The following is a 16,126-nucleotide window of genomic DNA, read 5'->3' on the forward strand; positions in this document are numbered from 1 at the left end:
GGCCAATGTGGATTATGAAGCAAAGTAGAAACTGTACTCACAAAGGAAACATTAAGCATAAAAAAGATTTTTCGGTTGCCTTATTCATGTGAGTGCATTTGCTTATGATGCAGAACTGTCTCTTGAAGAATACCAATACCAATAGCCTCCATAACACAATTTTTGACATTTCAATAAGCCTTACCAGAAGATTCGCAAGTCTCAGTTAACACTGATAAAAAGAAACAGGCATCCAGTAACCCCTAAAAAGTCACAATACTTTCCTCTTTGTACTGCTTACTGGAGGTGCAAGCTAACTATAGGTTGATTTACCTGCCATTAGTCATTTGGAGCTACAGCAAATACCACTGCCTTGCCTCCATTTTCTGCACATCTTTAACACCCTACAGTATTTCTTCTGAATGCTTTCTTATTTTAAGCTAGCAATAGATAGTTGTCATACATGTCAAAGACAAATGTGAGAAACCTGAACTGTTACGGTACAACTGACATTTTTGGGAAAAATATTCTCTGACAGCACTGGTCTCTTCTTGTGCAGTACAAATTGCAGTAGCAGCTCCTAGTACCTGCTCAAAACATGAAAAACCAGGTTAAAGCTCTAAGAATATCCCCCCACCTCACAGGTGTGCAGAAAGCTCCCTGGACCTATGCATAACATCATTTTAGCAATTCTGAATTAAAAACTAGATCATCCTTTTCTGTTTCATATCCATCCCCCGTGATTATTATATTTTATTATCTTTTTTCCCCCAGGTAACTGAAAAGAAGGCAATTATAGAAGGCAACTCTATACACTATTGCCATTCCACACCCTCATGAGTAGAGTTATAATAATTTTGGATTGAGAAAGCATTTCATTCTCACTGTTGGAACAACTCTCTCTTCCTAACACTTCAGGAGCTGTAACAGAGCAGGGCTGCACAGCTAATTTGAGGATGGCAATCTCCCCCTTCCAACAAAGACACAGCAGCCCACAGGTCCAATCACTTGCATGTATCAGGTGCTTTTCAGAGCAGGAGCCCATCCCACATTCTGCAAAACCCTTCACTGTGACCAACCACCATCTAAATCCACATTCAACAGCCTGAAACCCTTCACAGGTAAAACTGACATTAACAGCCCTAGAGGGACTCACTCATTTCCTGGATTTTCTGAAAGTCTTGATTTTTAAAGGAAATAATATGCTGGAAAAGATACAATTAAAAACCAAATCAAAGCAACCATACACACCCAGGCATACAGCTTACAGTGGGAACATGGACCTAGAAAGCTTGTCAACTAAGACCAACAGAGCTGATCGTGTACAATATGGCTTTGTTGGAGGGTTGCTTGTGAAAAACAGGCAATAAAAATCAGTAACTTATTACCATGATAGCTTAAAAATGAAACACAGTGAACTGCCATAAACCATGGGAATGATATATGGAGGATGAAGAAATTTCTGATAAGTGGGCAGTGCTCCAGAATGTTTCCAGAAGTCAACAGTATAAAGCTTACCACAACTTGTACAGCACACTGACAGGAAGCTGTTGGTGTAGCAAGAAAAGCAAATGAAGTAATAAATAATTATGTGGGTAAGTAGCAAGTGTGAATATATATATACAATGCTATTGGTACATGGAGTCCAGCTTTGCCTTGGACTTGCTCAGTCATTTTGGGCAAGACACACAGATCTCTCTGTAAATACGTTCAGATAGGGATATTTGCTCTTAAAGCACTTCAATCTCTGCAGATGAAACATTATACGAAATGTAAATATTACTACTTACAGCTTACTGCCTTCAAATGACAGCTGAAATGTGCATTCTACATTTATCATCACAAAACCAACTCAAAATCAGTCTTCATGTATGTTTTGACAACGTGTGAATGTTAAACACAACTCATGGTACATTATCCCCCTGTCAAGTATGACCAAAAATGCTTTAAAAACCCCTACAGTAAAAAAATGAAAAACGCTCACAAAACAAAACCAAACGAATGCAAAAGCCCCCCAAGCTTACTTGCAGCAGGGTGCCATGAACATGGTTGTGTCGCACGCCGTGGGTGGCAGAGTCTGGGAGCCCCTGCAGCAGGGCCAGCACCGTGTGTGGAACCTCATTGGCCATAACGAAGGGAACGAGCGCCCGGCCGGACATCTCCCGGCAGCGGTACACGGGGGAGTGTCCGCACCTGGAAAAGGAGAGAGACCTGGGATTTGTCATCCAGCAATCCACTGGGCTGCCTAGAACACAACAAAGGATAATGCAATGAAAACTAAAATCTCACACATCCAATATTCAGTCTTAGTCGTGAAAGGTAAGTCACACTAGAGCTGTGTCAGTGGATTTGTTTTCATTCACAAGTTCTGGTGTTTACATAAAGGAAAAAATAATAAGGATATAATGCAATTATGCCATTAAACAGGTAAGTCTATAGTCCTGTAGCATCTCTCAGGATGTTTATGTTACTTACTAATCACATTCAAATGTATTATGAGTTTGACTTAAACTGTTAGCTCCATGTTGTTAATCAGATGTTTCCATGAGAACACAACACGGTGTCTACCAAACATCGGGGCAAACGTCCCACTGGTTTTTAGAACGCATTCAATGGCAGGAAATAAAAGACACATTGTAAAATAATTTCCCCTTATAAATAATTAGTATCTAAAATAAAAGTATTTTTTATTTAAAATTAACTGTTAAGATGCAAGACTCTATATAAAGCGAATGTCAAAGATTCAAGACTCTGTAGAAAGCAAAATGTCTTCTAGTGCTATTAAGGTTTTGATGACTGGCTGTAGATTTACGAAAATACATACAGAAAGAGCTAAGAATAACACATTAAGCAGTCGTATGCTACTTCAGTAGCATGTATACTGAATTGACATGAGTAAGAGTCCTTAATCAGCTAGGTTAGGTTAAGTCTTTCAAAGCCAGCAATTCTTGAATTTGTCTATTTTGGTAATGCAGGTATAATTCAATCACCCAGAAAATTGAGAAAACTACTAGAGGGTTTAGACATAGATGGCCAAATGGTGATGGAAAACACAGTACAGCTTACAGTAGTTTCACGAATACAAGCCGCACGGATTATAAGCCGCACCCCCGGTGCCTCGACAATGTTGCTGTCTTTGTCAATAGATAAGCCGCACCCCGAATATTAGCCGCACTTTCGTTCGTGCGCAGCTTTCACAAATTGGCCAATTAGTAACAGGATCGCGGCATAGCGGGCTTTACTGGCTCGGGGCGGGGCCAGGCAGGCTCGGCCCGCTCATGGTTGCCGACGGGGCCGGGTAGCCGAGCTCAGCGCCACGGCTCGGCGGGGCTGGCCGGGTGGTACTGCCGCCGCCGCCGGGCTCGCTGGCCCCCCTCTCCCGTCAGCACCGCCCCGCTGCCGCGTTCCCTAGCCCCGCCGGCGGGCTCGCCGGCCGCGGCGCGCCGCGTTCCCTAGCCCTGCCGCCGGGCTCGCCGGCCGCGGCGCGCCGCGTTCCCTAGCCCCGCCGCCGGGCTCGCCGGCCGCGGCGCGCCGCGTTCCCTAGCCCCGCCGCCGGGCTCGCCGGCCGCGGCGCGTTCCCTAGCCCCGCCGCCGGGCTCGCCGGCCGCGGCGCGCCGCGTTCCCTAGCCCCGCCGCCGGGCTCGCCGGCCGCGGCGCGTTCCCTAGCCCCGCCGCCGGGCTCGCCGGCCGCCCCCTCCCGTCTGCACCGCCGCCGCGTTTCCTCGCCCTGGCCAGCACTGCAGGCCCCCGCACCGCCGGGCTCCCCCACGCTGCTGGTCCCGATTCTGCTGGGCTTCCCCCACTGCCAGGCAGCCCCACCCGCCGGCCTTCCTGCTTCTGCCATGCTCCCCTGCACTGCTAGCCCCAGTTCTCCCGGGCTCCCCCGCCATGCTGGCTCAGGCTCTGCCGCCCTCCCTGCCCCGCCCTGTTGGCTCAGGCTCAGCCGCCCGCCCCCACACTGCTGGCCCCGCCTCTGCCAGGCTTTCCCACCTCAGCCGGGGCCGGCCGGGCTCCAGCTTGGCTTGGGGCTGCCGCGGGCTCTCACTTCCGTGTTGGCAGCTTTTAGAATTTTGTTAATAGATTAGCCGCCCCGGAATATTAGCCGCACTTCCGGGTTTCCACCAAAATTTTGGTCAAATTGGTGCGGCTTGTATTCGTGAAATTACTGTAAGTTATGCTCTGGTACCTCGCAGAAGATTCTGATGATTTGAGAGATGGCCTTCCCCACTCCAATAGTCTCATCCCTTTCCTGAATTGCTTCCTATGTATTTTCAGTTTACACAATCCCATGAAGATGAGATTATCCCCTGCCAAAATGATTTTGATCTCTGCTGAAAATAACCCTAAAAAAACCCCTGCAGTGTCATGCCTATATACTTAAGAAATTAAAAGAAATTAAAATCTGTTCTAAATTTCCAAGTATCTGTAGCAAATCAGTAAATCAGTACTCAAAGTAGTCATTTACTTTAGTTCAAATGAAAGAAATACAGAGAACAGGTTCCATCTTGAACCGGAACCAAATTAAGAGTTTTGAACACTGAGCAACTGAAGAGTCTTAACTGAAAAAGATGTATTACACCACAGCATGCCTGAAAGACACAGGTCTCCTTCAGAGGAACTAGAGAGAGGAACTACCCCCTGAACAACACGTTTTTGAGGCAATTTTCACCCTTGCAAATAAGGTTGTTTGTTCTATTATGATTTTTACAAAGAGTGTCTTTACATTTTCTTTTCAAAGACTGGTCATCCTTCACAACAGGATGCTAAAGCAGAACAGTCACAAGTGGAAGTTCTGCCATAGGGAAAAGCTTCAATCCTGGATTGACAAGGTGCAAGAAGAAATTCAGTTTGGCTATTCCTAGAACTACTTCCTTTTTTTAAAAAAACAAAAATATCTTAACTCTACTTCACAGTAAACTGAAACCTAAGAAGTGATTGCCTGCAACCATTCTTTCAGCTCTGCCGAACCACGTTTTCCTAATTTTGTTTATGACCTTTTACAGATCCCAAGGAATCTGACATGTTTTCACAGGAGTAGTGGAAAATGGGTAAAATTCCAGGGTTTCCTCTAATTTGTGCACGGGTACTTTCCAACACTACACGCTTCAAGAGGAGTTTTTTTCCTCAAGCACAATGCAATGAATTACTACATTCTTTTTAATAACCTGTCTTTAACTTTTCTGTCTTGCAGAAAAATCCAAGACTTAACACATGTACCTACATATATGGAGATACACTATTTTACATGTGGTTCCACTCTATTATTTTACCAAATTTATTATGAAAATAGAAGTGATTGCTCTATATTTGGAAAGAAAATAGTTTCACATTACAGGCAAAATTCTCAGCTGCCCAAAGCCCTCCTGCAGAGCAATCACACAGGTGTCCAGTCATGGAGAACTCCCTCAGGATACTGGGGACCCAGCTCTGCAACCTCCTGTGCCTGAGGGAATGCAATCCCACAGCTCCTACCTGCCCAAAGGGCAACCCAGCCACCAGCCTGCCACTGTCCCACACACCTGCTGTGCATTCATGCACACTTCTCTCACTCCAGGCTGCAGGGACTCACACCTTGGTGGGAACCCTGAGAGCAGCAGGCCTATGAAGTCTGTACTAAGGAACAAAAGCATCACAAAAGCATAGGAACCACAAAGTATCTGCTTCATAGAAATATGTATGGCAACACACAGAAGGTATTTCACATCAACAAATAACTTCCCAAATCTGAGAGAGATTAAGATTTCTACTGTTTCTTCTCATTTATTTAAAATATTTTTAAATCTAACACTCAAAGAAAATAAGTTGTTTCCAAGCCCCACTCCCCAGCAAGAAACAGCACTGGTAATATTTCAAAAATACTCCTCCTTTCACATGCATTTGCCAGATGCCATGCCAAGTCACCACTAGTGACCTATCCCTGAACTTCTGCATACCCTGAAGGCACTTAGGTGTACATCTCTCATGTTTTGAAGGCACTTGGCTTCACTCCTGAATCATGCAAGAAGTTTTCCAGGAGAATGTCAAAAAAAATACACTAGTTTTTCCACCCTCTAGCAGCATCCTAGAACAGTTTTGATTTTTACTGGATCCCACTCACATTTAACCTCTCACCTGTAAATAAAACTGAACAGGAACAATTCTTAAAAAGACTGAATGCAAACAAAAAACTGAGCAACAGAAAAATAACATTCTAACCAAATTTAGCAATTTTTTGCTCATTATTATACTGAGCTCCAAACCATACACTTTAACACTGAGTCACTACCTGTACTGTCAAAAATTTTATCTTGAATTTGACAATCATTATGGGACGCAATCTCACAAACTACATCAAGAAATATTATTGCACAATTTTGACAATCACAATAAATTAGTTTGTATCTGCAGCAAAACTCAGCAGCTTAAGAAGCAGCATGTTAAGGCTATGAAAATACTCAGGTTACTCCTCCTGCAGCAGTTTAGCATGCTGCCATCCCTGAGATGAGTTTCATTCATGTGACAGCAGTTGCCTTGCTGGGACACTGGCAGAAAAATACCTCCAAACCTTGCACTTCACCATCCAGACTCTGAGCTTATCCACTCTGCAGGAAATATGAGCAATGTAGTCTTGCATCCATTTGGACAGTCATGGATGTGTGTGCAAAGCCACATTTAAAATTGTCCCATCTCCTTTGATTTGAAAGGTGCTTGGGGGTGGTGGGGGGAAAGTATTTCAAGTATGTACCACTACCTTTACATGCAGGTCTGACATAAGTAGACTTTAAAATCTAAAAATTATCTAAAATGCTGTCATATATAAAAACATACATTATGCCAACCTAATTTTATTATACTTCAAGGCAGCAATAAGAACAAAACTTGCAAAATCCTCATGTGATATACTTCTATTCAATCCTGAGGGCTATTAACAACTGTAGTATTTCACCTTGAACTCAGTACTGTTTATCTAGGTGCACGAGGAATTGGATGTAAACATGTTTACTTGAAACAGTCCATGATCAAGAACAAAAAGTCAATAAATCTGAGAAGGTTTCGCTCCGTGTAACCGTAGAGTCAATTCAATGCATTTCCACTGCTCCGTTCCAAGCTCCAACACTCAGATGTTGAACCACCCTCCCAACTGATTTATGGCCAACTCTCATAAGGCACAAAGATTCCATACTCCTCTGCACACATCAAAGTATCTAATTTATTACTCTGGCTACAAACAACAGAACACTAGCTGTAAATAATAATATCTTAAACTTCTTTCGGAAAAAAAAAAATAAAAGAAAAAACAAACCTGCAGGTGTTTCCTATGTGCTTATTTTCCACCCTTTCTTATTTCTCCCCTTCAACAGACTTCATATCACCCAAATAAACAACACAAATAAGGATTACCTTTTAAATAAAGGTCACAGAAACAAATGAGTGGAATTAATTTTAAAAATTACCCCTGTTGCTGAAAATATGTTCACTATATTAAATAATTCCTGTAGTTGTTAGAAGAATTAACAAGGAGAGGAATGTCTATTTCCAGGTTTTACTTCTGTTGTCACATGATCTGTGCAGTAAAAACAATTCCATTGCTTATTAGTAAAACAGTGAATGTTCTGCAGAAGAGGCCTCTGAGCTTCTAAGCCAAACCAAGTATCCTACTACCATCACAAAGAGTTTGGGAGAAGAGTGCAGCATGAGGCAGGAAAGGCCTTGCAATTCAAACCAACTGCCTCTGCCTATGGGTTAAAGCATTTTAACAGCCACCATGGCTTTTAAAAGATAAAAGTGATTGAAAAATATAAATAAACAAAAATCACATAGATGGTACTCTTGAAATCCCCAAGCTAGTTGTGCCACAAAGTCCTAACAAAAGCACTCTAAGAAAAAAATTGTGCTAAGAGTTCTGTCTGATTCTGTATAGACATGGTAGATAGTATGAGAAGGAGATTTTGTCTATCCTCCATGACACAGTTGTACAGTCTGAGTTATGACATCAATTCTAAAGCAGGAATTAAAACTAAGAAATTAGAGCAGGGGAAAACACGAATGGTGATCAAAGATCAGAGAGAAAAGTATTTAGCAACAGATTCGGCTCCTATTACAAGTTTGGTTGTTAAGATTCAGGAGCATTGTATGCATTCCTCAAGATTATATACTAGTTCATTTTTTCCCCTTAAAATTATCTCCTAAGGGAATACCTTTAACAAATTCAGATGTAGTGTGACAGGTTTCCAAGCTAAGTGAGGTCCAAAAATAGAGTTCAAAATAACACTCATGCTTCCACACAATTAAGTAACATGGATTTCTATAATGTAGATGAATCAGCAGGACAGTACCTATTTGTTGCTGGGAAGTAAGGCTTCCTGCAATATCAATGATAATTGGCTACACATGTACCTACAGATTCTTTTGTTCATTTATTGATTCCCTTGATTTGTGTTCTGCTTTTAAGGAAACACAACCATTTTCCATTTTGTTTTTTCATGTTTCTTAGGAATTAAAGTATCCAAAGATTTAATTTTTAAAACTTACTTCTCCGTGAAAACCTGTACTTGACCAGAAGATAATTTTTGTTCTTTTAGTTCTATAATCAACACATAAATGTGGCTCAGAAAATGTTTGAACAAAATCAGACAGAAAAAAGCTAAATTTAATTTCATGTTATTTATGCAGTACTAAACCTCTAAATTCTTATCTATTTCCTTTAAAGTGAAGTTAATGGTTGCCCAAACTTGTAGTCTCTTTATACACTGTGTTAAGTATTTTATTCTTCCAACTTGGGCAATTAAGATAAAACTCTGTTTTTGTAAGGGCAGTATTTTCCACACAAGCACTTAATGAAGCAGAGTAGCCATAAATATTGCAGAAAGTATGTAGGCAAAGTACACAGGCTTTTATTTGTGAAAGCTGTCCACAAGCTCTGCCAGGAGCTGTTTCTCCATATGTTTCCAAGGGCTTTCTAAGGAAAAATTATAGACATTTCTCTCTTCTTGTCACCAAGGTCCAGGTTAATGTAAACAAGTGGCCAACTGATACCAAGCTGAATCAACATCAGAAACTTGAATTGTTGTGGTTTAGCAAGCCAAAACACCTAGGATCTCTAACATCTGAGTCTATGAAAACTATTACTAATGCTGGGTATAAACTTCAGAGAAACAGAAATATGTTCTTGTCAAATGCAGATTTCCTATGGAACATGCTGACACAATTTAAATGGCATCTGTTCTTGAATTCCCATCAAGAAATCTCAAAGAGTTTGTCTAGGTAGGAAGCCTCTAGGTTTATTTAACTATCATTGAAGTTACTCGAGGGTAGAGCCTCCATGTTGGATCACAGCATTCTAGAGAAAAAAAAAATACAACTGCTCATAACTCAAGGTCATGTAAAAGTCAATTTCATTCACAACCATATTTCTACTTTGTTCATTTGTAAACAGTCACCATCATGTTTCACAACTGCAGAATAACACAGAAAAACACACCACTTACTATCCAAACAGTAAGGAAAAAACCAAAACAAAGACTACTTTCTGTCTTAGCAACTCTATCATTATTTTGAACTCTGTGAAAGGGAAGTTGAATGGAAAAATCAAGTCTCAGCACCTTGTGATGATTTTCATAGCTGCAGATGATTGTAAGCAAAACCACAATATGAGCAACTTAAAAAACGTATCATCAGACCCATGAAAATATCCAAAGGATCTGGGTTCTCACTTCCCTTTCAGCCATCCCATCAAAAGTATCTAGTCCATTGCTAAAAAGCCTTCCCAGTATTGACTCTTCTCAAACTCAGACTGTTCTTTTTAAAGAAAACTGGCTTTTTAAAATTCCATTATACTCAGTTTCCCTTATCCTCTGGATAGTTAATGTATTGTTTCTCTCCATTTTCATGTTCCTTCCTGAATAAGCTAAATGTTATTTTTTGGATACTTATCTTGACTAGTAGAGCACTTATGAGTTAATTTTAAGTACATAAATGAATAATAAAATTACTTCACCAATCATATGCTGAGAGTTCAGCACCACCTCATCACATTTTTTACTGGATCATGTTTCAAATAAGTATACATCAAATTCAACATATATCAAATTTTAACCCAGGAACCCAGCCACTGGTCCTCTTCAGGAGTCTGCAACATTGGAAAAAGTTACTCTCAGTGCTCACAAATACCTCTCTGCTAGATGTCACCCTTTATTTCCCATGAATCTGACAGCTCGCTGTAGTTTGTGCGTATTTCCTACACTGCTTCAGACAAACTGCCAATGACTGATGAACACAGTGAAAACTGGAATAAGGAATTAGTAACAAATACCTAAGGGTTGTGTTATTTCCCATCAGCACCACTTGGATATGGCACACCTGTCTACAGCTTCAGAGGAAAGACAGGAATACAGTAAAGAATGTAGAAGATGAATAAAGACTTTTAGTAGATCAGAGGGTCTTGAGCAGCCTACTGCCAATCAAGTCCTTTGCAGTCTTCTCTAGCACTACAATTTGAATTTAATCAAACTGGAAGAAATTACAGCCTGTTTATAACTTGTTATTTAAAATTGCTAAAAGGAAGAAAAAGATCAAAACCCTTCTTATTAATAAAAATTTACAGTGGCCCATAAATATGTATCAGGATTGCACAGAGAATAGACTAAGTAGAAATGGGAGACTTCCAAGACAGTCCCAATTCATTAGTGATAAGCTCAGTGGAGAAATGGATTCCTGTCCTTCCCTCCTCCTCCCCTCCTAGCTATGCAAAATTTCCACTTTAGATGTCAGGCAAGAGACTTAACATAACAAAAACCTAATAAACAATGTATGCTTTAGGGGTGCATATTGCTGCTTTTTTCCAGATGTCTAGGCCAGCCCATGTTTTGGGAACCTTGCCCATAATAAAAAGGATATCCATCTTCATCTAGCAATGACTGGTCAGCCCCATGAGCTTCCTCAAGAAGGACAGGGCATTCCAGTGAGTCAGAGCCTGCTCCCACTCTCACAGGGATTTCAAATAATGTAGTACTTGCAGACAGTTATAATGCTGAGCAGCCGCACTAAACAAACATTAGGAACTAAAAAAACCCCAAAAACAACTTTTAAAAAAACTGAGAACCAAAGACTGAGATGATGTGCAATCAATATGGGAACCCAGGGACATGTTTTCATAAACAACTGTAGTCAAAAGTAGCTATTTTAATACAACAAGGCTGCAACAAACACATGTAGTTCTTTTAATCTAATATGAAAAGACATTCCCACAGAAGTTCTTTCCTTATCAGACCCCTGGTAAGATTCCCAGTCTTACAGAAATGACAGCTGAAACCAGGGAAGTTTTAATATTAATTCTCCTAGGGTTACCATGCCACACTAAAATACAGGGAAAAGAGGAGAAAGACAGAGGAAGCACACTTAGCAGAGTCAGCTACCTTGTTTGGCCACTTACCCAAAGGTACAAGTGCTCTGCCCACAGAAAATCAGATGGCTGCTTTCAAATCAAATACAGGATCATGTCCTAAATCCACACATATTAGTGTACATGTGTGAAACAAAACAAACACCAGCAAATCTGCATTTAAACTCCTATAAACAGCAATTTCAGTTTATAAAACATATATTCATGAATTATTTCCCCTTAGTTCTTCTCAAACAAATTGAGGAGATGTTGTTACTAGAACTTTACCAATTGCCTGCTTCTTGTGCTGTTTATGAAATCTAAAATTTAGGATTTATTGCAAAGTCTCACAGAAACATTTGGTTTTACATTTGAATTTTGTTTCTTTATTATTCCATCTCACCCTAGACCCATTCCCATGAAGCCCACACAGACCTCACCACAGGGCTACAGTGGAACAGAACCAGCCACCTGACAGACTGCATATAATTTAATATAATTAAACACAATACAGAGCAATCAAACTTACAGGCACAAGTCAACAAAGAATAGCTTTCTCAAATGAGCAATCTACACACAAGTAACATAACTGATTGGTAAAAATTTAAATTCACAGTACCTTTTGCAATATTAATACTACTACATCCGAGTCCTTTTCCTTAAGAAGTGAGCTCTCTCACATTTATGAAATAGGAAGACCCAACCGACACTCATGGAGCCTCAGATTTCATGGTCATCTGTTCTGCTTACTAGGAACTTAAAATAAACCAAGATCAATCTGTTTCTAAAACTCATAGACAATAAGAATTTTCTCTCTCCTTCCCTAAACACTCTGCTAGGAATGGTTATAGGTTTCTAGAGTTTTTTTAATTACAAAAATGACAGTGCTTCATCCCACAGAAAATTTTTCCTCACCACATACGGTTTTGTTTTCCTGGCATCTCAGTGTCTATCATTAACAGTCACAGTGATTTCCCTTGTACATCAACAAGCTCCCAAGTACAAAACCAAAACCCTGTCAGTCCAGAGTGGTGGATGGAGAAGGGTAGAAGGAGAAAGAGTACAGCTGTAAGGTGCTTCCCACTGCCACCCACCCCAGCCTCTGACTGGAAACAGCATCGGGACACTTGGGAATTTAGCTCCTCCATCTTGCACGAAGACACATTACAGATTACAAAATTCTGTCCAATAAAATAGTCTCTATTTCATAACTCTGTAATTTCATGGAAAGATGTTCGCATTTCTTGCAATATAAAATACCTAGAAGTAGCACTGCTTTGATATCTGTCTATTTGCTGAAGTTTTAAAGAGGAAATTTCCTGAAGAATTAAGTTTTGTCAAGGGGAAGCCAAGGCACATACACCCAAGAAGGTTTTAAAACCTTGACAGTTTGAAGTTAATTTTTAAAAAAAAGACTTTCTAAAAGACTAAGAAGTCCGACTCTCAAATAGAGCTAGACTTCAATTTGTGAAAAAGTATTCAAGTTAATAAAGCAACACACATTTTACTCCTTCAGAGCATTCAGCCCAGAACATTTAACACTAAACAAACACACTGTCAATGCCACAGTAGGAAAGGACATAAGGTAACTCAATTCTAGATCATTCTGAAGAGATTACAGGTCTTTGAAAAAGGGAGAGGGAGGCAAAAGGGAGGTTATGTTTTTGTTTCATACTTAAAACATTACCTCCCGATTACCTCCCTTGTTAATCAAAAACATGCTGTACATTCTTTCATCTTAGAAAGTAACCATTAAAACAGACCTATCTAGCTCTTAAAAAAAAAAGTGAGGTAATAAGTTGTGAATCAAAGTGTTCCCTTCCAAATAAAACATCTGCAGGGGGAAAAATAGCTTAATAGAACTGCAGATAGGTAATCAAATGTCCTAGTTCAACAGGGAGTAACAACTATGCGCAAAGAGATTGAGATTTGTCCTTGCAGCATTTAATCCTGCTCATATTGTGCAATTCATCTCAGCACGGTCAGAGCAACTACAGCTCTACTCCCACTAGATGGAAAATTCCACTCGAGCTTAAGTGAAACTCTTCAAAAGCCCAACTTGAATTCTTTCTGCTCAGCCCAGTTTTGTTCACAGAACTGCTCACTCGCTTGCAAACAATATTCTGTTCATCTTCTCAGTGCAACAAGTGAATGTCACTTCACTGCAGGCTCAGCCCTGGAAGGGGTTATTAGTATCAACCATGGGTCACATTCACCTTTCTTCTCTCCACAGTGCATCAATCTTTCCCTGACAGTGGTACACCATCCTGAACAAAAATGTCATGGTATGGCATGGCAATTGCATGTTATAATTGCACTGGACTACCATGCAATTATATGTATATGCAGATGCTATAGAACACAACACTGCACTGAGTAATTCAGTTTCTGCACACAATTTAATGACTTGATACACAGGGCACCTGACCTTCTCTTTGATCCTCTCTAATCTGTTACTTCACAACAACCTTCACTACCACTTTCTGAAGAACAACCAAATGAATAGTAAACAATTTTATTTTTGTTCATTTGCTACTGCATAATCAAAAATAGAAGGGGAAACAGAAGGGTAAATAGCAATGTATTTGTTTTACCAAGATAAATCATCGCTACATACTCCAACAAATGCAGTCAGAATGAAGAGAAAACAATCACAGCATTCAAAGAACAAGGCTGTAAGAGTTGTGGACAGAAACACAGCCAGTAACAGCACACTGAGCTGTATCATAAATACATTTATCTCTGCAGAATCCTTGGTACTGTCCCCTGGCAACCATAAAAATTTCAATACTTTGCTAAGTAACAAGACAGAAAATGCAAGTCTGCACACCCACCAACTTTTTGCCACAAATATGTAGTAATTTTATGCTAGTTTTACACCTGCATCCACAGCATTTATTACTAATATTAAAGGAAAAGAAATGCAGGAAGCATCATCTTTATCTGCTGCATCATTCTTCTTTAGGAACACATTTAAAGGAAAGTAGGTCCAATAGTACAGGTCTCTTAACTCTTCCAGGTCCTTAGCCTAAAGATTTTATTGGGGTTCTCCCCTACAGCCTCTGAATGAATTTTAATAACCTCAAGATAATAAGCCAGCTAAGTGTGAAAAGTTATTTTGCTGGTGTATGTACCTTGCAAAGAGTATTGGTCATAACAGAAACAAAGACAAAGCTAAAAAGCTGTAACCAAAAGCTTATCAAAAGTTAATCTATTAGCAATAGCCAAAATAATGCTGAAACATTATATTTAAAAAAAACAAACCGAAAACAAACATTCTCCAGTCCATTAATAAAGGCATCCAAACAGAGTCAATTATTGATGTAACAAATAGTTTTAAACATTTACCCAAAAACCATTTAAGATTCAGATATGGCAGAAAGCCAAACATATTTAATTGATAATTACAGTGTATTTAAGAACTCCTACTACAGGTTTTTTCCTTTCAGAAACAGTAGTAATTAGTATTTATTTTTGAAATTTCATAAAACATCATAGAAGGCAAGAGATACATCACATCTACTGTGAAAAAGAAGCTGACAGATGCTATTTTCTAACAAAAAAGTTGTTTAAAAAAATTACAAGATCTTAGAATAACAACTTTGTCTTGTTTCACTACCAGATGAGCAAGATGAAGCACACAGGTTTCTCACCCTACTGCAGTGAAGCTTTCACACAGATAGCAAGACTTGCTCTCAAACACTGGTGACGCTCATTTCTCCCTACCCTCCACATCCCTGGTTCCCCTATGAGGCTCCTAATCCCAAATAGGAGGCATACAGAATAGCAAAACATCTGCTGAATATCTTCTTGTAACCCCCATATAAATGAAAGTTACACTGTACAAATATTTGAAAAGTCATCTTAGAAACAGGTTGAGTAAAGGACAGATCCCTATCTTTATCCAGCTATGAATATTCATGGATGGATATGGAAAGATACATAACACATCTAAAAATCTATATACAGTAATTTCACGATTCTAAGTCGCACCATTTTGACTAAAATTGTGGTCCGGACCCAAAGTGCAGCTTATAATCAGGTGCGGCTTATATATGGACAAAGAACGAGAAATGCGGTTTATACTCAGTGCGGCTTATAATCGTGAAATTACTGTAGACATTACATTTATGTGTTGAAAACAATCATTCTGCAGGACTGAAAAAACCCATCAGAAGCCAAATTTTGCTAAAATCTGTCAAGTTCATCAGTTTTAATCTACCCTCTCAGTGGCAGCAGTGATGACATACAGCATTTGCAGATGAAGATTTATAAACAAGTAATACAATGATTTGCATAAGAGAGTATTCTAATTCTCCAAAACAAGTATTAATAAATACAGGAAAGTCCAACCAATGAATACCCATTTTTCCTTTAAGGATTAAAACTGAAGAGAAGCTTAAAAAAACATTTTACCAAAAACAAAATCTGAAGATTCAAGAAAGAACTCCCATCACATAAGAAACCACTACAAAATCACCTTACCTTATAATAAAGGGGACAAACGGTGCTGTGCTGAGTGCTGAGTGAGAGCCATCCATTGGAGATGGATACAGCCTTCCCAGGATTAAAAGTAAAAGAAACAGGCTTTGATGGATTTTCAACTCTTCAGCTTCACTAAATAAAAAGGCGTAAAAAGCAGTTGGTGAAAAAAAGTATCCTCCTTCATGCTTGTCTTGAGCCTCTTCCCCACACAATAGCCTTCTGCATCTCTGGTTCAAGGAGTTATCCTAGGTTGATCGTTATATGGGAATGCAAACTGCTGGGATCAAATATGGCATCCAGTTC

General features: G+C 39.8%; 1 protein-coding gene across 4 annotated transcripts in view; it reads right to left on the reverse strand.

The window, feature by feature from the left end:
* The window catches only part of THADA (THADA armadillo repeat containing), a 154,602-nt gene that overhangs the window by 84,694 nt on the left and 53,782 nt on the right, over nt 1-16,126 (reverse strand). For 3 of the 4 annotated variants that reach the window (XM_033054000.1, XM_033054001.1, XM_033054002.1), the window contains exons 28-29: nt 15,824-15,955; nt 2,004-2,172 (exon numbers count right to left, since the gene is read on the reverse strand). In XM_033054000.1, the coding sequence (XP_032909891.1) occupies nt 2,004-2,172; nt 15,824-15,955 (301 nt within the window). Of the gene's footprint in view, nt 1-1,460; nt 1,527-2,003; nt 2,173-15,823; nt 15,956-16,126 lie in introns of those variants that run through there. The other variant, XM_033054003.1, reaches the window with a different exon arrangement.

Source organism: Catharus ustulatus, chromosome 3, assembly GCF_009819885.2.
Source record: "Catharus ustulatus isolate bCatUst1 chromosome 3, bCatUst1.pri.v2, whole genome shotgun sequence".
NCBI classification, from domain to species: Eukaryota; Metazoa; Chordata; class Aves; order Passeriformes; family Turdidae; genus Catharus; species Catharus ustulatus.